We start from the raw sequence: 23,551 nt of genomic DNA on the forward strand, positions 1-23,551 counted from the left end.
AGTCCACGATGAGCAGTGTCCATTGATTACCACTCTCTGTCTTCTCCCCCTCAACCACCCCTTTATCCATAGCAGCAATTTGCCTCCAATGTCACACTGCTCCAATTTGTGTAGCAGTCTTCCATGTGCAACAGTATCAAAAGCCTTTCTAAGATCCAAGTATATAATATCAAAGCTATTCCCTGCATCCAGTTCGTTTGTGACTGCATCATAGTATCCAATCAAATTGGTCAGGCAAGACTTCCCCTTAACAAAGCCATGCTGTGTCCGAGCTATAACTGAAGTCTTGTCTAAATGATCCTGCAGTGCTTCTTTAACCAGTGCCTCCATTAATTTTCCTGGAACAGAAGTTAAGCTCACAGGTCTATAATTACTTGTGTCAGCCTTTGATCCTCCTTTGTGAATTGGGGTCACATTTGCACATTTCCAGTCTATGGGTACCTCCCCTGAGTCCAAGGAAGCTCTCATAATTATGGCTAAGGGTTTGCTTACTTCCTTTTCTGCCTCCTTTAATATAACTGGATAGATCCCATCCACCTTGGGTGCTTTTCTTGTGTTTATCTTCAACAGTTTCTCCTCCACTTTACTCCCAGTTATTTCAAGATTCTGTAGCTTACTGCTAGAGTTGAATGCACCTCTGGCATTCCCCTCGCTGAATAACTCCTCATGTGTGAATGTCGATGCAAAATATTCATTTAGTTTGTTAGCTACCTGAGCAGGTTCATCAACAGTTGACCCATCAATATCAAGTGGACCAATCTGATTCATCCCCTTCCTTCTAGAGTTTACATAAGTAAAGAACTCTTTGCTGTTTTTCTTTGCATCCCTTGCCAAGGATTTCTCGTAATCTGCCTTTGCCTGCCTAACCTCCTTTGTAACTTGGTTGCATATCAACTTGTATCTATCATAGGCTTCTGTGTCATGTGTTAATTTGTAAGTATCCCATGCATTTTTCTTCTCTGCCATATGTCATTAGTTCATCTGACATCTATTTTGGCCTAAACCTTGAACAATATTTCTTAGTTGGTATGTAAAGCCTAGTAGCTTCCAAGATAAGTTCTTTGAATGCTTCCCATTTTGAATTTTCGGTTGGTAACATCATCAGTTGGTCCCACTGTATAGAATTTAAATACTGTCTCAGTCCATCGTAGTCGCCTTTACGGAAGCAATAACCCTTCCCTTTACCCCTAATGGTAGTTACCTCTTTCAGTAAATCCCACTTCAGCACACTGTGATCACTGCCACCTAGTGGTTCATTTATCTGCAGATTCTTAATGCATGAAGAATCACTGCTGATAATCAAATCAAGAGTATTACTCCCTCTAGTTGCCTCCCGAACATGCTGATGTAGAAAACAATCATCCAATAAATCCACAAAAGCCCTGCTAGTGTGTGAGTGACCAGCCCCCAAATTCCAGTCAATATCTGGGAAATTAAAATCTCCCATTATAAGACTCTCTGATTTACTGGCCCACTCTCTTTCCCTGTATAGTTTCTTATTATACTCATCAGAGTCATTAGGCCTACAGCACACTCCTACTCTCAATTTTGATCTCCCAATGCTTATGTCACACCAAACTGACTCAATACTGCACTGTCCAGCGATGTCGACTGGCTTTACTTCCTTGGTTTTTATGTGTTTCTTAACTAATAGCATAACCCCTCCCCCCTTCCTATCCTGTCTATCCTTTCTGTAGACGTTGTACTCCCCAAATTCCAGTTCTGCATCCCTTATATCTGTGTGACACCACGTCTCTGATATCCCAACAATATCTGCCTTTGATGTTTTGAGGAATACCTCAAATTCATCAAATTTATTTACTAAACTGGCATTACAGGTATACTTGCGTGTACACCAAATTGCATTGGTCTACACACAAGTATACCTGCACCTGTTTCTATTCTTAGCTACCCTAACACAACCCATGTGTTTACTTGTACCGCAATGGCTCCCAGCAGTCTCTAAAATATCATGCATCTTGTTTTTCAGGCTTCTGCTCATTCTAATAGAAGCAACGCAAGACTCTCTTTCACCTCTGCCAGTGGCTACTGGCAATCTATTGGTCTTTGTCTCCCTCCAAGCTAGCAGTTTTCCGACCCACCTAACATTGCCTCGATAGCATCAGCAAATATTCTTGCACCCTTTCTATTTATGTGTATCCCATCCCTGTAGAAGCAATCTCTCCTGTTAACAAGTACAGTCCAGGCTGAAAAAAATTCTACCCCTTGAGCCTTGCACAATCTTTCCAGGGCCGAATTGATCGACAAGGCTCTCATCATATACTCCCTCCTATCGTGTCTGGGCAGAATTGCAGACACTTTCAAATTCAACCCTAATTCTCGGCTTTTGTTCAACAGTGACCTGTACTTGTTAAGTAATTCTGCCGTATAATCGATTTCCCGGATTAACCGGGAAATCGATTATCCGGGATATTTTTTATCATATATCCCGGAAAATCGAGAGTCTACTGTATATTCTCCCTGACAATAGAGTCACCACAATAACTAGTTCCTGTGGGACCAGCATATTCTGCCTTGGAGATTGCTGCTGTGTTACCTGATGCACAGGACTGAGCTCTGGCGTTGAGTTGGGCAGCCAAGAGCTTGATGAACCCCACATATTAATTTATTCGAGTACATCTACCCTACACTTCAAACTGTTATAGATGCCCACCAGAACGGTGAGCTGGCACCTAATTTATTCACAATCTCTACACCTAGCACATAAAAAACCCTTATTGTCCCAGTAGTTTTTTCATGGCACCCCTAGACCAAAATAAATACCTAACACAGTGGTTTTCGACCTTTTAATATATACATATATAATAATTTTATTCTTTATATAGAGGTACTAAATAAAGATCGGTTATAGATCACCACAAAATTAAAAAATACAGTACAATGGATACCGTACACCTTTTTATAATGAAATAAATGTATAAATTAAAATAATAATAACTTTAAGTAACTTAAACCCAAATTACACAACACCCCAAGAATGTTGTTGCGGCACCCCGGTTGAAAACCGCTGCTCTAATGAATCCAAATTTTTTAGGTGGTAGATGACTTTCATCAACCGGTGAAATACCATCACTTTGCTTATTGGAGGCTTGAAGTGGTGAAACCCATATTTAGTCTCTAGAGCAAGGTTTCCGGCATCCCCCCCCCCCCATACTTCTCCTTCAACCCATGCACGGTACTAAGTACTATAGGTTTTGATACCTTTCGTGTTTGGGATTTTCATAAAACAAAAAAAAAAAAAAAAAAAAAATTCAACCTCTATGGATTGGATAGTAAATGCTGCATTTGATATAGATCTAACAAAGCTTTTCACCCTGACTGTATTCAATCAATAGTAAAGTTACCATCATGGTTTGTGGCTGCATAAAAGCAAAGGAGTGGTCAGAATACATTTTGTAAATGGTACTGTTAATGGTGACTACTACACAATTTTAAAGGAGATCTGCTCATCATCAGAGACCTCTTTAAAGGAACAGAATATTGTCTTTTCCAGCACAACTCTGCACCTTGCTACACCACATGTAGGCGCCTCCGTAGCCAGGTGGGAAGGAGCAGCAGTGCGTAGCACACGCTTCTTGATTAGACCGGGGTTCGAGCCCGTCACCACCAAATACGGAGAATGCGGGAAGGTCAGGGAATGACCACCGCATATCCCGGAGCAATATGGCCTTAGTTGCTAATGCTCTTAAAAAACCAAAAACCAAATAACAACAACAACACCACATGTAATGTTAGTACAACATAACATAATCATTTAATACAATTTCTAGTATGCTAATTTTAAACACTGATTGTTTTATCATTTTTTTAAAATCTTTAGCTGAAGAAGTTCATGCAAGGCTGCAATATCTGATTCTTATCATGACCATGAAACAGTGCCAATTTGAACTTGACTGAAAACTATTGGAGTGTTATGGGGCAAAAAACTGCTGCTTAAAAAGGCATCAAACAAGAAAACATTTCAAGAAACATTTATTCATGTCTTGTGACATGAATTAAGAAGTGATTATATCGAGGATCTGATAGGACAGATTCTTGCACCTGTATTTAAAACTTGTTTTGGGCCAAAAAATTGAGGTTACTAACGACCACTAAAAGACCTAATGGTATCACAACCAACCGTATTTGATAGTATTTTTTTATGCTGTTTGCTCCCGATCTTATTACATATTGTTAATTTCAAATGTTGATCACAATGAAAATGCATTCAATATGGCCTGCTATGTATTTTTGTGATCACTGGAAATATATATATATGTCTAAATAGTTTTTTGTTTAATTTATTTTCTTATGAATAAAATGCATAATCATTTTATATCAGTCTATGACAAATTTGAGCCTTAGGGACAATTATTTCAATTATAATGCTTGTTTTGAAAGGAAATTTACAGTGATGCAATTCATGTTGCTGCCACTGTAGTATCAGCAAATTACATCTGTACATGTACATATTTTCTGAACCTCTACAGAGACATGTTGCCATCTATCACTTGCGCTTATAGGTAAAGCAAGCATTTTTATATCTGCATAGGAGGTGCAGCCCTTCTAACAAGCTTCAAGATGCCACTGGCTTACACAAGTTGAAATTGTCTGGAATTGTGATACAGAAGTTGATGAAACGGAATCAAATAATATATAAACAGAGAGGATATTGCCTCAAAGAAGTCCTAACTGCTTGTTTCTTTAGCATTTCTTTTAATAGTTGATTCATTTAATTTGTTAAACAGTTTGTTTGAACTCCTACTCAAAGGAAATGTCAAAAAAAAAAAAAAAAAAAAAAATTTAAAGGAGGAAAAAAATCAAAATGTGGACAAAGAAGTTTGTACTTTACTGTTGTTTATGTAACTTTGTCAAAGTATGTGGCTGAATGCCATATAGCATACATGCTTTCCCTCTTTTCTGTCTAGGGAGTCATCCCAAGTGTTGCCATGAAAGTTGACACACATGCATACATTCAATGCAAATTATTTTCGGCACAGCTAAGTTTTCTACAAGAGATATTTCATTTTACTAGTTTTCCACAAGCTGTAATTGTGATAGGGCTGTTGGTGATTCACTGCAAGTGTGACAAGCCAACCTCAATTTTTTTTTTTTTTTTTGATGCACATCAGCACTAGAGAGGATAACGTAATTTTTATATATCTGAATAATGAATAAATGGATTAAATTATTATTTAAATTGGAGATGAAATCATTTTGGTTTTTTTTTTTTTTTTTTTTTTGGTGATTTTGAGTAAAAAGAAGGGTCTCAGTGAAGGCATGAAAATTAGTTGGGTGTTAAGACACAGCATGGGTTTGTTAAAGGGAGGTCTTGTCTGACCAATTTGATTGGATACTATGATGTGGCCACAAAGGAACTGAATGCCAAAAATAATTTTGATATCATATACTTTACTTTGATTTCAGGAAAGCTTATACTGCTCAACAAGTTTTTAACATAGATGAAACAGGTCTCTTTTGGAAACGAATGCCTAAAAGAAGTTTCACATCGAAAGAAGAAAAAAACATGCCTGGCTTCAAAACTGTGAAGGATTGGTTGACTTTGTTGTTGTGTGGTAACACTGCGGGGATTTTAAATTAAAACCCCTTTTAGTTTACCATTCAGAAAATCCAAGGGCTCTTAAGGGATTAGCTAAATCAAACCTACCTGTAATCTGGACGAATAATAAAGAAGCTTGGGTAACCAGGCCGCTTTTCATTGATTGGTATGCTGAGTTCTTCTGTCCTGCAGTGGAAAGATATTGTGCAAATAATAACCTTGATTACAAAGCAATCTTGATCATGGACACCCAAGCAAAGAGAGCTTAGAAGGCTTGATCACACAAAAATTTTTTTACATGCCTCCAAACACTACATCTCTGATCCAACCAATTGACCAAGGTGTAATTGCCACATTTATAGCGTACTACATAAGGAACAACTTTTCCAAGCTATTAAAGCCATCAACACTGAAAATGTACCAAGCCAAAAGGAGTTTTGGAAATCCTATAATGTTAAAACTGCCATCTACAACATTTCAAGTGCCTGGGATGAAGTGACTCAGAAAACCATGAATGGAGTGTGAGGAAAGTTTGGAAGAATTGCATAAAGCATTCCCAGGAACCTGATGATTCAATTGAAAACGTTAAAATGCAAATTGTTGAGCTCGGAAAAGAAGCAGGATTAGAAGAAATTGACGATGTACAAGAGATGACTGATAATGAGAGGGATGGACTCGCTAATGAAGAACTAATGGAAATGATATCAGCATTAAGCGGGGGTCACCTGTAATACTAATACCTACTGGTACTAATACTAACACTAGGTGGTATATGACTCTCATCAATCAGTGCAATATTACTACTTTCCTATTTGAAGGCTTGAAATGGTGAGACCCATGTTCAGTCTCCAGATCAAAGTTTCTGGCATCTGCTCCCCCAACCCATGCACGGTACTACAAGTAATAACACTAATGTTAATCTGTACCACCACCACTACTACTAATATAATATAATATAAAACTAATAATATAATAGTAATATAATACTAACTCATCAATGAATAACTGTAGAAAATAATCATCCAATAAATCAATAAAAGCCTTGCTAGAATGTGAGTGAACAACTCACAAGTTCCAGTCAATATCTGGAAATTAAAATCCCGCATTATAAGACAATCTGATTTACTGGACCACTCTATTTCTCTGTTCAGTTGTTCATTATACTCATTATAGTCACTTGGCCTATAACGTACTCCTACTCTCGATTTTGCTTTCCCAGTACTTATATCACACCAAACTGACTCGACACAGCATTGTCCATCCAGGGAAGTGCACCCAGTCAACTGGCTGCACTTCCTTAGAATTTATGTGTTTTTAAGGTGCTTCCATAGCCAGGTGGGCAGGAGCAGCAGTGCATAGCACACACTTCCCATGACCACCAAATATGGAGGATGCTGAAAGGTCAGGGAATGACCACCACATATTCCCAGAGCAATATGGCCTTAGTTGCTAATGCTCCTAAAAACCAAATAACAAATGTGTTTCTTAACTAATAGCATAACCCCTCCTCCCTTCCTATCCTGTCTATCCTTTCTGTACACATCATACTCTCCAAATTCCAATTCTGCATTCCTTATATCTGTGTAACACCATGTCTCTGATATTCCAACAATATCTGCCTTTGATGTTCTGACCAACACCTTTATACTCCCTCCTATCCTGTCTGGGCAGAATTGCAGAAACTTTCAAATTTAGCCCTAACTCATGGTTTTTTTTCAACATTGCCCTCATGGTTACTTGTTAAATAATTCCACCACTCTCTAGTGCCAACGAGTACAACAATATCATATTTTGTGCCCTTAAAAGATGATATCTGCTCTACGTCATCATCCTTTGCCCATGGCAGCCATACCCTGGTCCTGTTCCACCTATCCATAATTGATGCCGCCAACTCTGACCAATTATAACTTTATAAATATGAATAAAATAAAATAAAATAAATAAGTAAAATCGACTGTAAAATGTAGTATAATTTAAAATACCATAAATCATATAAAAAAAACTTTTGAAAATACTATACATTAAAAGCGTTAACCCCGTGCTACTGTAAAATTGAAGCTTTCGGCAGAATCTGCTGCCTTCCTCAACGTAAGTAGTGCTGCATCAACAATTCATTATAAAGCACTAAGCCTTCACAGCAGACCCAGGATGTGCTATGGTACCTGCGCATACTCCGTTTCCCGTATATCAGCACCGGAAGTGGCACAGGGCTGTACGACCTTAAAATGCTCATCCCTATCCAGGATAACAGTCTCAAACATTACATTAATCCTACAACCCTTATCCCTATTCAAGCTATGATCACCCAAGGAACAAATCCTTAGGCTCTCCAGCCACTTCCAGTTCCAGAAACCCTCTACCTTATCTGTAATTACAGCTCCTTTGGCTGTTATACTATGCCCGGTTTCCCAGGCATGTTCCGCCACAGCCGACCCTGAGACATTAGCCAACCTAAGCACCCTACTATGCTCCTCCAGTCTATTGCGTAATCTGTGCTTAGTCTCACCTACGTCAATGAGATCCGGATGAAAACGGTGTGTGCTGGGCTAGGCACGTAGGATATTCGCCTAATCTAACATCGGTGCAGAGGAGGGCGCTGCGGGAGCTACAGCAGGATGAGAGTATCACGGTGCTGCCGGTGGACAAAGGTAGATCAATGGTGGTGTTAGACTTGGAGGGACTATTGGGGGAAGGTCTTGATTTATTGAATGATACGTCCACTTATAAAGTGGTGAATAGGAATCCTTTTGTGGGGCTGGAGTAACAGACCAATAAGCTGATACAGAAGTGGTACAAGGCAGGCAAGATACGGAGGAAGTTTCTTGGAGGTTATGTGCATTGGGTTGTAAATTACCCAGATTCTATGGTTTATCTAAAGTGCGTAAGGTAGGTGAACTGTTGAGGCCGATTGTATCGTTTGTGGGCAACTCAACACACGCCCTTTCCAGATTTTTGGTGGGTTTGGTTTCTCCTGTTTTGGGATGGACAGTGAAGAATAGTCAGGAATTTATATGGTTTGCCCAGGATCAAAAACTGAAGAAGAAGAAATTTTGATGTCATTTGATGTGGTGTCGTTATTCACGTGCATTCTGGTGGATCATGCTTTGGATTATGTCCGAACGACCTTGGAGGGTGATAATACCTCGAGAGATAGGACAAATTTGAGCGTACAGGACATATGTGAAGGTGTTAGCTTGTGTTTGTCCGGCACCACTATGGTATTTGCAGGTGTGATGTATCAGCAGATCCGGAGTGTGGCTATGGGTTCACCTATTAGCGCACTCATTGCTAATTTAGCAATGGAAGAATTTGAGGATAGGATGTTGAGTTCCTCTGGTCTGATACCAATGCGGGCGTGGAAGATACATTCGCTATACTACGTGGGCCAGAGGTTCTCAAATGGCTTAACAGTGGCTCCCCCTTTATAAAGTTTACCTCTAAGGTCGAGCACGGGGGAGGGGCACTCTGTAATTTTTGGATGTCTGGATTTACAGGGTGGACCGACAATTAAAAACAAGAGTGTTTATGTTTAGTTTAGAAGGAGCCGGGCCCAGTATACTCATTTTGGTTATGCCCAGACTGCAGGTCATAAGAGTGTGGTTAGGGCTTTAATAAGCAAGGCTTGGTTGCATTACTCTGCCTCGGAGGATAGGGAGGAAGAAATCAAATGGGTATCCACAGCCGTGAGATGTGGATACCCCTGGAATGTGATTGAAGGCTGTTGTGGACACGGTACTCGGAGGGAGTACCTAGTTCCACAGTGTACATTCCCTACTATCCGGGCATTTTGCAGCCAATAGCCCGCATCTTACGGTCATACCAATTACACTGTGTGCAGCTTCCGTGTCAGAAGCTGCGCACGGTGATGTTGGCAGTTAAAGACCCTGTTGTGGGAGTTGACAACAGTGGGGTTGTTTACAAAATTCAGTGTCCAGGTTGTGGGGAGGTATTACATAGGTGAGACTAAGCGCAGATTACACGATAGACTGGGGGAGCATAGTAGGGTGCTTAGGTTGGCTAATGTCTCGGGGTTGGCTGTGGCAAAACATGCCTGGAAAACCGGGCATGGTATAACAGCCGAAGGAGCTGTAATTATAGATAAGTTAGAGGGTTTCTGGAACCGGAAGTGGCTGGAGAGCCTAAGGATTTGTTCCTTGGGTGATCATAGCTTGAATAGGGATAAGGGTTGTAGGATTAATGTAATGTTTGAGACCGTTATCCTGGATAGGGATGAGCATTTTAAGGTCGTACAGCCCCATGCCACTTCCAGTGCTGATATACGGGAAACGGGGTATTTTTTTTTTTTTATGAAAACCGCAAACACGAAAGGTATCAAAACCTATAGTACTTAGTACCATGCATGGGTTGAAGGAGAAGTATGGGGGGGGGGATGCCGGAAACTTTGCTCTAGAGACTAAACGTGGGTTTTGCCACTTCAAGCCTCCAATAAGCAAAGTGGTGGTATTTCACCGGTTGATGAAAGTCATCTACCACAGCACATCCTGGGTCTGCTGGGAAGGTTTAGTGCTTTGTAACGAATTGTTGATGCAGCACTACTTATGCTGAAGAAGGCAGCAGATGCTGCCGAAAGCTTCAGTTTTACAGTAGTATAGGTTTAACACTTTTAATGTATAGTATTTTAAAGTTTAATAATAGTACGGATTTAATGCTTTTAATGCATAGTATTTTCAAAAGTTTTTATATGATTTGATATGAATTCATATGATTTATGGTATTTTAAATTATACTACATTTTACAGTCGATTTTATTTATTTATTTTATTTTATTTATGTTTATAAAGTTATAATTGGTTAGAGTTGGCAGCATCAATTATGGTAGATTTCCTGACCACAGAGGCCTTTTTAGTGAACTGTTCCACCTATGTTGTAATTTTTCCAGAAATCGTTGACTGACTGTTGTGTTTCATCATTGGCCTCAATCAGTTGGCTAAAAGTGCGTGTCTCAGATAGTAGGCTTTAAAGGCTGCTATAATGCCCTGATCTATTGGTTGTAGCAGCGAAGTTGTGTTTGGCGGGAGAAACAGCACTTCAACAGGAATGCATGTTTGAAGTGAGCTAAGTTTTGAAGGATGACCTGATGCATTATCCAGTAGCAAAAGTGCCTTGGGTTCAAAATTATTTCGTTCACAATAATAGAATAAAATAGTCCTTTTTATTCAATTTCCATATTACCAGAAAATTAGATTTGGAGAATCCCTCCATAGCTCGAGGCATTTTGGAATGGTAAACAAGCATTGGTTTTAGCTTCATATCCCCATATGCATTTGCACCTAACAACAGTGTTAAATCGGTTCTTGGCTGCTTTAAACCTGGAAGCTCTTTTCTCATCTCAGGAGATCAAAGTTTTGGAAGGCAAGCGTTTCCAGAATAGCCCGCTTTCATTCACATTGAATACCATTTTCTGCAGGTATTTTCCTTGTTCTACTACGGCTTGCAGTTGTGCAAGAAATTCTGCTGTTGCCTGAATGTCAGCACTTGGGGCCTCGCCTGTTAGTTTAACGCTATGAATTCTTGCATGTGTTTTGAATTTCTCAAACCAACTGCAAGAAACCATAAAAGTCTGTGGTTTCCTAGGCTTCCTGGGCCTTTAAATGGTTAAATAAATGTAATGCTTTGTGTTGAATTATCGCCTGGGTGACTGGCATATGACACTTTGTTGTATCATCTACCATTTTTTCTTAACATTTTTTCCAAGTTTTCTATAATGCTACTATGTGTATGTGTTAATTTGGACACGATAACATCACTACAATTTAGTAAAGACTGCTTAACTTTATTAGCTTGATTTAAAATTGTTTTTAAAGTTGATTGTACTACACGACATTTCTTTTCTCCAGCTTCTATCCTCCTTAAAATCTGCATTTTGGTTTCTGAAGATATTGTTTTACGTTTTTGTGACATACTTTGAAATTATTATTTAATTGTGTATTTAATAAAATATATTAAAAAGTAGGTATGCACAATATCAATGACAATTAACCACTGCTCTGTATCTCATGAAGTAAGTTCTAGGTACATAAAAGAATCCCTGCCACAAACTTTCTCATGCACCATAGGGCATTTTTTGCCAACTTCATTACAAAGGAGCTTTATTACCAGAGGATTAGTTAACCGAGGTATTACTGTATGTGTGTATATATATATATATATATATATAATCATGAATAATGATATAGAGAAGCTATATGATATGGGGGGGGGGGGAATTAAGTTTGAAATTAGATAAGTATGAATTACAATAACATAACTTATGGATCGGGGAAACTGCTATAGCAAAACGTACCCTACAGCCATAATGTGTATATGTATATATAAAAATATTTTAAGTATAAAATACTGTAGGTAGAACGTGTTAAAGAGCTTTATGTATAGAATTAAAACTAATAAATATACCGTATACCCTGGGAGCAATATATGTTGTGAAAGAAGTGGGGGGGGGATGAACTGGAAAATAAAACGATAAGAATTGCAAAAATTGAAAAGAATTGCAAAAATTGAAAAAATACCAAAAACTTTTTTGAAAAAACGACCAAGGTGAAAATAACATTGCAGTGTCTTTCATAATTTTTGTGTGATCATCAGAGGTCATCCACAGAAATCATGAAAAAGACAGCAATGCTCTTCATTTTATTTTCCGGTTCATTCCCCCCCCCCTTTCACAACATATATCGCTCCCAGGGTATACGGTATATATTCATTAGTTTTAATTCTATACATAAAGCTCTTTAACACGTTCTACCTACAATATTTTATACTTAAAATATTTTTATATACATATATATATAATAGTAATAACATTTACAAAAAAACCCCTGCTTATTCAAAATATAGTATGAAATACTGTACAGTATTATAATATAATTTTGAAAAATGTCCAGTTATCTGAATTTATGATTATGTTATTTGCATGCCCTTATTTCCAGTTAGTTTGAATGATTGTTATTGTACTATAATTAAAACTTTCTTCAAGGTGGCAGAGCAAACTAATTTCAACATTGTCAGATCCTTAAATGCTTTCATATGCACTGTAAATATGGATTAGATCAGGCTGTAAATACTAAAAATATGGAAAAAAGAACATCCCTTTCCACTCAGAGCAAACATAAGCCTGCTTTCCTATCAGAAAGTAGGTTACAAAACAGTACTCAATATGGAATCATATCAAAGTCATACTTGAAGTTGTAGCTGCTTCCTCGTCCATTTGTTTCTGGCATGCTTCCATAATTTGTTGAGTAAGCTGGGCTCCAGCACATGCCTGAGAAAAGCCAATTCTTCTGAAAACATAGGCAGGAGTAAATCTTCTTCTAGCATTTCCTGTACCATATTCTGATTTTGGACGAGACTCATTAACTAAACTTGACCAATCAACCTCTAAAGTATCTACAATATCTGAAATATAGAAAAGATGAAAGAAATTTAAATTTCAACAAACAAACTAAATTCTATAGTTCTACATCTTTGTTCTTTAATATTCATATATTCAAAAAATTCACTTCTAAAGTTTGGTCTGCAGGAGGAAGTAATTTAATTCAGAAGTATACTTGCAGCTTTATGTGCAAATAAACTTCATCTGAACATCTAAAAAAAAGAAGCAGATCAGAGAACAAAAAACCAGAAAACAATTCCTCTGCCCTACGACATTCCAGCAAAGTATTACATAAAAATGTTTGGCAGTAATTTGTTAGAGGTATAATTCTAATTTTAAAAAAATGGCTCAAAAACTATCCGAAGGGTTACTACATGCATGATACTTGAAGGATTACTGTATGCATTATAAAGATACTTGAAGGGTTACTATACACATGATAACGATCTTGAAGGGTTACTATATACATGATAAAGATACCTGAACAGCTACTACTTGTGTTTAATATCTTTAAAAACACAAGGCTCTAATGTGAACCTATGCCCAGCTTCAGCATATTGAGCTTTTAATAAATAAGCTTTTCATATACAGTAAACCCCCGCTATTCGCGGTATCTGTATTCGCGGTTTCGCGTATTTGCGGTCGCCGATTTAATATAAAATGAAACCTAAAAAAATGTGAATTTTAAAGCGCCGTGAAATTTTTCGCCATAAAAAAACATGGGAGTGGCTAAAATTATCTTTCCCGGTCAAAACAGCGCTCAGTGGGTGGGGGGAGAGGGGTGACAAAATCGCGAGCGTGGATGTTTCTCGCTAATCCTTGTTCAGTATGTGTTATGCGCTTTTCATGGAAGGTTTCGTCGTTTGCTTTTAATTTATATGCTTATAAATTGAATAAAAATTTATCAATTTATAAGTTTATATGCTTACAAAAGTACCGTTTTGCAGTGTAAAACAGACTTTTTCGAGTGTGTTAACGGAAGAAAGTGACTTTATTGTGGACAAGTTCTTTCTAACCCGTACAAAAATATGGCTAGAATAACAAGGGAAATGTGAAAATATCAAAGAAGGTGATGACATTAGCGAATAAAATTGAGTTATTAGATAAAATTTCTAATGGTGAAAGTGTCTCCTAAGTGGCAAAACATTATAAAATCAATGAGTCAACGGTACAATCAATCAAAAAATCGGAAGAAAAAATCGGCCGTAGTGTCCGTGAAAACGCGATAATTGCTTCAAAAAGTTGCTCTGTAACTCGTGATGTTAAATTTAAAAAAAATGGAAAAAGCTTTAAATCTGTGGATAGAAGACCGAACTCAAAATAAAATTCCGTTAAGTTCACTCATCATTCGTGAAAAGGCAAAACTCCTTTATCAACACTTTAGCGAAACTGGTGATAGCACTGGCGGGATAAGTTTTTTAGCTAGCAAAGGCGCTGGTTTGAAAGATTTGTTTGAAATTTCTAATAAATATTACATTTAATATTAAATTGTTTCTTATTTTCATTTGGATGCCATATGCTTGCATTTCACTATGTACTGTCTATGTACTGTCTCTCTCTTTTTTTTTTTTTTTTTTTGGCTGGTGCAGCATAAGCCATAGGCTTTCTTGCACCATACGGCCGTTACTAATACTAATACTAATACATAGTCATATTATGAAGGTACATATAATAGATACATAGACAAAATTTTAGACTAGTTTTTCTTATATATTTCATACTTTGGAACGGAACCCCTTTATTACTATGGGAGCAATAACTCAGTATTCGCGGCATTTCTCAGGAACGTAACCCCCGCGAATAGCGGGGGTTTACTGTATTTTATAAATCCAAAATTATTTTTTACATATACAGACTTAACTATGTTGTAACAACACTACTACCTAAACCTCGGTAAATAGAGATATAAATCAGATTATATACCAGTCTTTTCTTGTTTTTGCTTTCTTTACTAAAAGAAATGTATGGTACTGATAAGTAAACATCTTTATATACTTAAATAACAAAATGATTAAAATTACAGCTTCTGAAAAACAAAAGATTATGCACTAAAGATTAAATACTAAAGGTAAGCAAAATTACCTTCATATGGCTCAAGTGGGGGGATGATGATGAAAGGTTTAACATTACAAAAGTTAACAAATTAAGTACAATCAAACAGGATTTGTTTTATTTGTAATTAATTTGTTATGGAATCAAATGGAATTGAAATTCCATTAAAGGGGTATACCATTTTAAATAATGATACAAAATCACTGTGAAATTCTGTTAAAAATAATTTTTCCTCTAAACTGAACCTCCTGATTGGCTCTACCACACTTAATAGAATTTTAGAAGTAGAAGTGTTTGCACATTACATGCAAATTTATAAACCTCAAAATAAAAAATAACTCTTAATATACAACTGCTATGATAAAGAATGATGCAAGATTTTCATTTTGATTTAGACAGAATGTAGAATATATTCTATCTAATTTTAATACAGACTAATTGACATGTTGGTTGTTTGATATGTTTTTAGTGGCGCAAGGGTTACTAAGGACAAATTGTGCCTATTTCTATACCACATTGTAAGTCTGAAAGACTTACAATGTGGTATAGATTAATCAAACTTAAATAATTGCATCTGCATTAAGAATATAAAGAATACAGCCAAATCTGCACTGTCACCTATAATGATGCGATAACATTAATGGTTTCTGCATCTGAGAAAGAAATCTGAAAACTGCATTACACACACAAGCACGTGCACAAATAAATAAATAAAAATAATCATGAATGATCCATTAATTCGTGAATGGTTCAATGAACCATTATGTGATAAAGAACAATGAATAAAAAATGATTAGCATCTAACGTTAAATTATGTTCAACATACTAAATACAAAAAAACTGATTAAAATACAAATACTATTTATAATTAGAAGTGAGAATACATAAAATTACATAAATATACAGCAGATAAATAATACATAACTAATAGAAGCTTTTGGCAGTGCGAGTCCTCTTCAGAAAATTCTCTCATGCTGAGACAGTACACTTATAATATGTGCAAAGGATTACAGGAAACCCCTTGGGGTTTCAACATATGTGATCAGAGATGAAATAACTGTCTCCTCCTGAATCACCTGGGTTCCTAGTATTATGATGACCTATTTGTATTGTTATGATTCCTTCAAATTATTTCATATAGTCAGATGATTCTGATTTGTATAAATATGCACAAGAGATTTTCCACAATCATTTATGCATTTTTACAAGTCCACCATTACAGCATGTGAAAATTTAACTGAAGAAGGCAATCTGTGCTATTTCTCTGAGTTATATATTACTTATAGACATTTATTTATTTAATTCCACACAATTCTAGGTATACTCACTTTTAATTGTAAACAGCATATATTTTAATGAATTTATTTTATGATATAAAAGTGCCAAAATTTGGCTAATAATAGCTCTACGCTTGTTCTAAGATAGTAACTTTATGTTAATTTTTTATAGAATAGGACTTATGTTAATTTTTTATAGAATAGTATGGGTAGTTCCCAACTTTACAAGTTAATTCATTCCTAGCACACTCGCTCATAAAGCGGGAATTTATTTCCCATAGACATAATGTTAAAAAAAAGAGGTTACGTTCTCAACAATGAAATGAAGGTCAACAAAACAACAGTTTGTTTATACAATGATTTATTTATCCAAAGAAATGAAAACACAGCTTTTAAAATCAAGCAAATTATAATAATAAAGAAATTATTTATGTCATACAAATGTTAAAGAATGTTTATTCTTCATCATCATCAGTTGATGATGATGAAGAATGAGATCGTGTTTGCTTATGATCTCATATTTTGTTTCCTGTATTATTTCTCTTTGCTTTTTCTTTTTATTAACATCATTCTCCATAGTATTGCTTCATTTTGGCATACTGTACAGTATTAATAAGGGGGATAAATTTGAAATAAGACAAGACAGCAAAAATGAATAGCAATATAACCACTCTTTGCAACATCAGCGTGACAACTGCTTTATGTTATGTGAGTCAGTGAGATGCTCTCTTCTGCATGAACAAACAAATGCATGCACAGTTGTACTGTATTGTATAGCTACATGGATGGTTTTGTATAGCTATGTGCATGGAAATGCCATATTTATGAATGTTTAGCATTTATTTATTACAATTAATGGTCATATTTTTGATTTTGATGATTGATACTGTTGATACTTGGTAATTGAAGGGAAAAAAAAGAACTCATAAACTCAGGAACTCAAAGTGAAAACTCATAAAGCAGGAACTGCCTGTATTTAAATGATAAAAAGCCTTTTCAAAAGTACTGATCTCCCCCCCATGTGACTGCTTCAGTGCTTCTAAAAGTCACTGCTCAGGAATCTTTATAACGCATCTGCATCAAGCTTACCTAACATAAACCAGAAACTTGCCCATCACATAGAATAAGTTCTCAAAGTTCCACATGGTGCACAGAGAAATGGACAATTGTTAAAACTCAAACTCACTGAAATGTTTTAATTAAGTAGCTATGAACATACTAAATTAAAGTACAGAAAAAAAAAGTACTTAATTTTTCTGGGGATGACATCTTTAAGATGAACACCATTTGGCAACATTACTACAAACTTATGCACATACTACCCATTACACAGCACAGCATTTCCCCTTGGATTCTGATTAAGTTTTCTTGAATTCTGAGTTTAAGCACAGCAAGAGTGTGTGGGACTTTTCAAATGGTCAATATCTAGGTCTAAACTTATTAAAGTTTTGACAATATTAAATAAATATTGTTTTTCATGTTATCCTGATTAATGGTCTATGCATTTCTTTATCTCTCCATCTGGTGAAGTCCATGTGTATTTAAGCTGTGGTCTATGGAAAAATAAAGTGTTTGTAATCATAAGTTATTTTCTTTACAGAAGCATAAAATAATTTCACTTCATTCATTCTGGTTTGTTCTTCCACAAAAAAGGGGGTGGGGAGCATGATGAGAGAGAGAGAGAGAGAGAGAGAGAGAGAGAGAGAGAGAGAGAGAGAGAGAGAGGTGATCTTGTTGGGCAAGGCATGTCCTCATTCCAGAAAATGCACAACATTCATCAATATTGTATGGTATGAGAAGTTGCCCCATCTTTCTGAAACCAAGTGTCATTGTTAACTTCAGGAAACAATAAATTTTCCAGTTTCTCAAGTTAACAATGACATAGGATTAATTTGTGTGTCAGAAATGTCTTAATCATGTGGATGTAGTGGATAGATGTCACGGTTGTTGAATTTTCATTATCATCATCCTTGAAGTAAGGGCCAATAATGCTGAAAGATCTGCACACTATACTGAAAACTTGGTACTGTGTGAGGTTTGCAGTGCAATAGATGGGGTTTTCATCTGATCAATACTGAAATTTTTGCTTATTAACAAATTCAGTAAGATGAATATGTAGTTCACTAGTGATAAACAGATGAGAAGTCTTTTGATCCAGTAGAGTCAGGACTGACAACAAATAGTTGAGCAATTAACATAATCGTGATTTTTAAATGCACTGCCTAGATTTTGTATGGGTGAAAATTTAAGTTTTTATGCAAAAGAATCCACAGCAATGTGCACAATGTTATTGACTCTGAGGGTGGCCCTGATAGTGCCAATGTTTTCTGGTGTACGTACATGTTTTTCTTTATCTGAAGGATTTTTCTTTAGTGAAGAACAACGGAAGATCACCACTAAGGTTTCTAGAAATAATATATGTTGTACTGTGACAGTCGAGAAATCATCCACACAAGATTTTTAAATTGTACATATCTTTTTTCACATAATTATTTGAATTATGTGTATAAAGTGTATCGGGTTTTTACACTGTAAAAGTGATAAAAATATAACTGTAGCTAGCCTCATGTTTTGTAAAGAAATCATTTGAATTAACTGGTACTGTTATTATCAGCACTTGTATTATGCAAACTGTATGTGTTAGGAAAAAAACCCCAAGAACATCTTTGAAATCAGCATGCAAAATTGGTTTAGAAAAGTGTGTTTTATCTTCGAAGGAGAGAAACAAAAAAAAAAAAAAAATAATAATAAATAAATAAAAAAGGGTCTGTTTTGTTAAGCAGTGTAATTTTTCAGCAAAAAGTTTTGTTTCTCTTGTTCCAACCTGAAAATATTAACAACTGAAATTGTCTAAATATTGGAATTTCGGTTGTTAATATTTTCATATTAGAACAGTAGTGTAAAATGTCATGCCCTCCTTGTGAAATATTTCAGTTTGGAAAGACCTTTCTCAAGTCTTAAGTAGATAGATGCAAACAATAAAATCCCCTCCCCCCCACAGCAAGAAAAGATCTCATTGATACCAGTGCTTTTGCTGCTATCGGAAGCTGACACATGGCAGTAATCACTTTCAGGCTTAATACAGAAGCGAACTTTGGGAATATGACTATTGCCCAGTGGAGAGAGATTTTTTATTTTTATTTTTTTCCTCTTGAAAATACACCTAATTCTGTTTTTGCACGAACTTTTTTTTACACGAATTTGATTTAACACGAATTCAAAATAAATATTTCATTCTCTTTTTACGCGAGTCATTTTGATTTAACACGATTTCTATGAATTTTTTTTGCCTAAATTCTAAGAATTTTTTTTTTAATTTGTGGCATATTAGTATCATTTCTATATTACACGCACCAATAGATTAGTGTGATTATCAGCTATTTATTAGTGTGATAGATTAGCTAGTGTGTGCGTTTTGAAATGGGGGCTTTTGTTTACCAATGTGTACGTCTAGGTATCTATGAATCATCAACGTTTTTATTGAATTTTGGTGCACATCTACGGTATTCGTGCATTGTATCTTCGAAAGACATTTAGTAGTAAGTTCTATTTCAAAGTGAAAGAATCTTTAGTGAAAATTGTGCACATATAAATTTATTAATTTTGCCGATAGTCAATAAATTGTAACTTTACAAATTTTTCATACTTTTTTTATTAATTATAACTGAGATATTTTTCGGTAGCCCTTATATAATGTCGAATAATTCGCCTATTACCAAAATGAAAAGGAAAGCGATTTCTTTGGAACTTAAAATTCAAATTTTAGATCGTCTTGCAACTGGACATGGCCTATGTCTGTAAGAAAGCATTTTGGTGTACATGAAGCTACCGTAAGAACTATTAAGAAAAATGAAGCTGCAATTAGGAAGTCGGTATGTTCTGGAACAAAAGTAAGTGTTAATTCATCATCATATACAAGAGATATTGTCAAGGAAAAAATGGAAAAGGCTCTGGTAATATGGATAGAAGATCAGTCACAAAAAAGAGTACCAGTAGATGGAAATGCCATCAAGCAAACAACACTAAGAATTTACAGACAGATTAAAGAAAAGGAGCCAAGCACTTTATCTCAGTTAAACAGAAAGTATGAATTTTCTGCGAGTACAGGTCGGATGATAGGGTTTCTTAAAAGGAATGCTCTTCCTAATATAAAAATTAAAGGTGAAACTGCATCTGCAGATGAATCAGCCACTAAAGTATTCCCTCAGGAACTTGCAAAAATTATTGAAGATGGAGGATACACTCCTGACCAAGTGTGGAATGCAGATGAAACTGGTTTCTTCTGGAAACGAATGCCGAACAGAACGTATGTAGCCAAATCGCAGAAAACTGCTGGTGGTTTTAAGGTAGCTAAGGATCGTGTGACCTTGTTATTTTCCTCCAACGCTTCAGGAGATCGTATGTTGAAACCACTGCTGGTAAATCGAGCCCTAAACCCACGTTCAATGAAAGGTGTAGATATTATCAATAAACTGCCTGTTCACTGGATGTCAAACAAGAAAGCCTGGGTGACCACTGCTCTCTTTACAGAATGGTTCAACAAATGTTTCGCCCCAGAAGTCAGATGTTATATGAATTTAAAAGGTCTCGAATTTAAAGTTCTTCTGATTTCTTGACAATGCACCCGGCCATCCTGTCTTGGAACACCCAAACGTACAAATTTTATTTCTGCCACCTAATACTACATCTTTGATACAACCGCTAGACCAAGGTATAATTGCGACAATTAAAACATACTACGTAAAACAAACATTGCAACACGTTTTGGACAAACTGAATGATGAAACACTAACAGTCATTAATGTGTGGAAGAAATTCTCAATTATGGATTGTATCAATCAAGTTGGATTAGCGTTAACTGAATTAAAACCAGCAACTTTAAATGCGTGTTGGAAAGCAGTTTGGCCACAATGTGTAAAAAGCAAAGATCCCATCATCCCTAATATGACCGAATTTCCCAACATCATTACAATGGCACACAAAATTGGTGGAGAAGGATTCGATGATCTATCGTTTGAAGATATTGATGAATTGTTAGCCGACAAAGCCCTAAGCGAAGATGAAATATTAGAGGTTGTCCTTGGGACCCCTTATCCCACAGAACGTAGTGATAATGAAGAAAATGATCCTGTTCTAAATGCAGATTTAATAAAAGAAGGTCTGGAACTGGCCAGAAAATTAGGTAATCATTTTGTCAAACATGACCCTAATGAAGAACGCGCTGGGAAGTTTCAACGTGAACTGAAGTTGTTGACAGCCTCTTACAGAGAATTATATAACGGCCTAACCAAAACACGAACACAACGATTAATAACTGAATTCGTTCGTAAAAACCGGTGAAACATCAGCATCAGAGGAGACTCGTGCTGATTTTGCTCAAGAGATCACAGAAAGAATTTCATAATAGAGGAAGAAGACCATGTCCACAACATTTCTAGTGATATTCCAGTCGTACGCAAATGTATGCGCCGTTTATTATCAGAAAGTGAAAATAAATAAAATCTTGTTATGTGTAAAACAGATTTTTTTTGTTCATGAAGAATTTTTTTCATTTAATATGCATACAAATTTACTTTAATACATTTTCATTACATATTATTACATGTGTATTTTGTTGAAATAAAATAATAAGCTTAAAACAAATATTTTTATGTGTTTTTTTTTTAATTATTTTTACTGATTTTTTAGATCCGGAACCAATCGTCTTTCCTTCCATAAATACAATGTCTTTTTTTACATGATTTTTTTTTACACGTATTTTTCAGGAACGTATCTATCGTGTAAAAACAGAATTAGGTGTACTGTAAGAGTATATGCTAGTTTTCCTTAATCATGCCTTTAACATTAAGTTTACAGTAAACAAATAAACATTTATACAGTAAACAAATAAAATCTTGGTATCTAACATAACATAATGTACCTGTAAATAGGAGAAGCATTTGGTTGGGATGGATGCTTAATGAAAAATGTGGGGGAGAAAGAAATCTGGGAAGTGAAATACTTTTTTGCTATTATTCCATTTAGTTATGAAAAATAAATAAATTTACATTACAATTACAAAAAAAGTATAGAGACATCTGTCTATATACAGAAGCCAAATGCTAAATTTTTCCCCCTTCAAAACAATTATACACGAGCAGCTACAATTTGATAGCTAATAAAATATTACAGTTACATTACAGAGTAATAAATTCTTAAACTGTATGTTTCAAAAAGATTTATGCCAACATTAATATACTTGAATATTATCACATATACCACAACCGTTCAATACACTGTATGACCACCTCTACCGTGAACTACAAGTTGGCCATACAGTAACTTAACATAAAAATATGTAAATGTTTTGATTTAAAGATATTTCTATTAATCTATATATAAGAAAACATAATAACCAAGTTTATCGTGGGCCCCAATTTACATGGCTACAAATAATTATACTCAAATTGTTGTCCTTCTAAATCAATAGCAATTCCAATTTGGTAATTAAATTATGAACAGCAGAGAGGAAAGTATCTTGGAACATATTTGCTATCTCTATGGATTTCCCTCTTTAGTTGTGAGAGCCATATCTGTACACACACACACACACACACACACACACACACACACACACACACACACACACACACACACACACACACACACACACACACACACACACACACACAGCCTTTTAGGTAATCCCATAACTAGTAATCAGCAGAGTTCAAATCTAAACTACAAAGTGGTGGCCACTTTGTTTGAAAAGTGGTGGCCACTTTGTTTGAAAAGTGGTGGAGGAAAAAAATGTTCTGGATGTTTCTTCCACCAAAACGATGTTTCCTTAATAATGCAGCAACACTAATAAATGTAGGGCAACCCATCCTATGGAAAGATTCCTCCCCTCAGTCTCAAATCTGGAATAACAACATTTACCAACACATCTTTGTCCATTAATTAATATATTTGAAAACGAAATGCACAAGGCATAATCCTTATGGGCTTTGGTAATTAACTATATAATATCGGTGTAGATACACCATAGTTAACCCATAAATTTGAATTACGTAAGTAGTGTAAAAGGAATCGTTTTAATTGCATATCATATTGTGGGTTCCTTCACAACGAGATAGCTGGTATTGCACTCCTTCAAATAAATAACACTTCTCTAGTAGAAAAGACTACTGTTATTTATTTATTTATTATTTATAGAGGATACCACCACCCAGACGATCGTTTTGAAGCTATTCTACCTGCCCGGCCGCCCACTGATGATGAATGGCGTATCTACAC

At 35.8% G+C, this 23,551-nt stretch overlaps 1 protein-coding gene across 1 annotated transcript in view; it reads right to left on the reverse strand.

The window, feature by feature from the left end:
* The window catches only part of LOC150084316 (uncharacterized), a 333,113-nt gene that overhangs the window by 55,756 nt on the left and 253,806 nt on the right, over positions 1 to 23,551 (reverse strand). Inside the window, exon 20 of the mRNA XM_090376182.1 lies at positions 12,755 to 12,970. Coding sequence (XP_090232308.1) covers positions 12,755 to 12,970 — 216 coding nt within the window. The remainder of the gene's footprint in view (positions 1 to 12,754; positions 12,971 to 23,551) is intronic.

Source organism: Mastigoproctus giganteus, chromosome 6 (assembly GCF_048544385.1).
Source record: "Mastigoproctus giganteus isolate SK-2022 chromosome 6, ASM4854438v1, whole genome shotgun sequence".
In the NCBI taxonomy this organism is placed as follows: Eukaryota; Metazoa; Arthropoda; class Arachnida; order Uropygi; family Thelyphonidae; genus Mastigoproctus; species Mastigoproctus giganteus.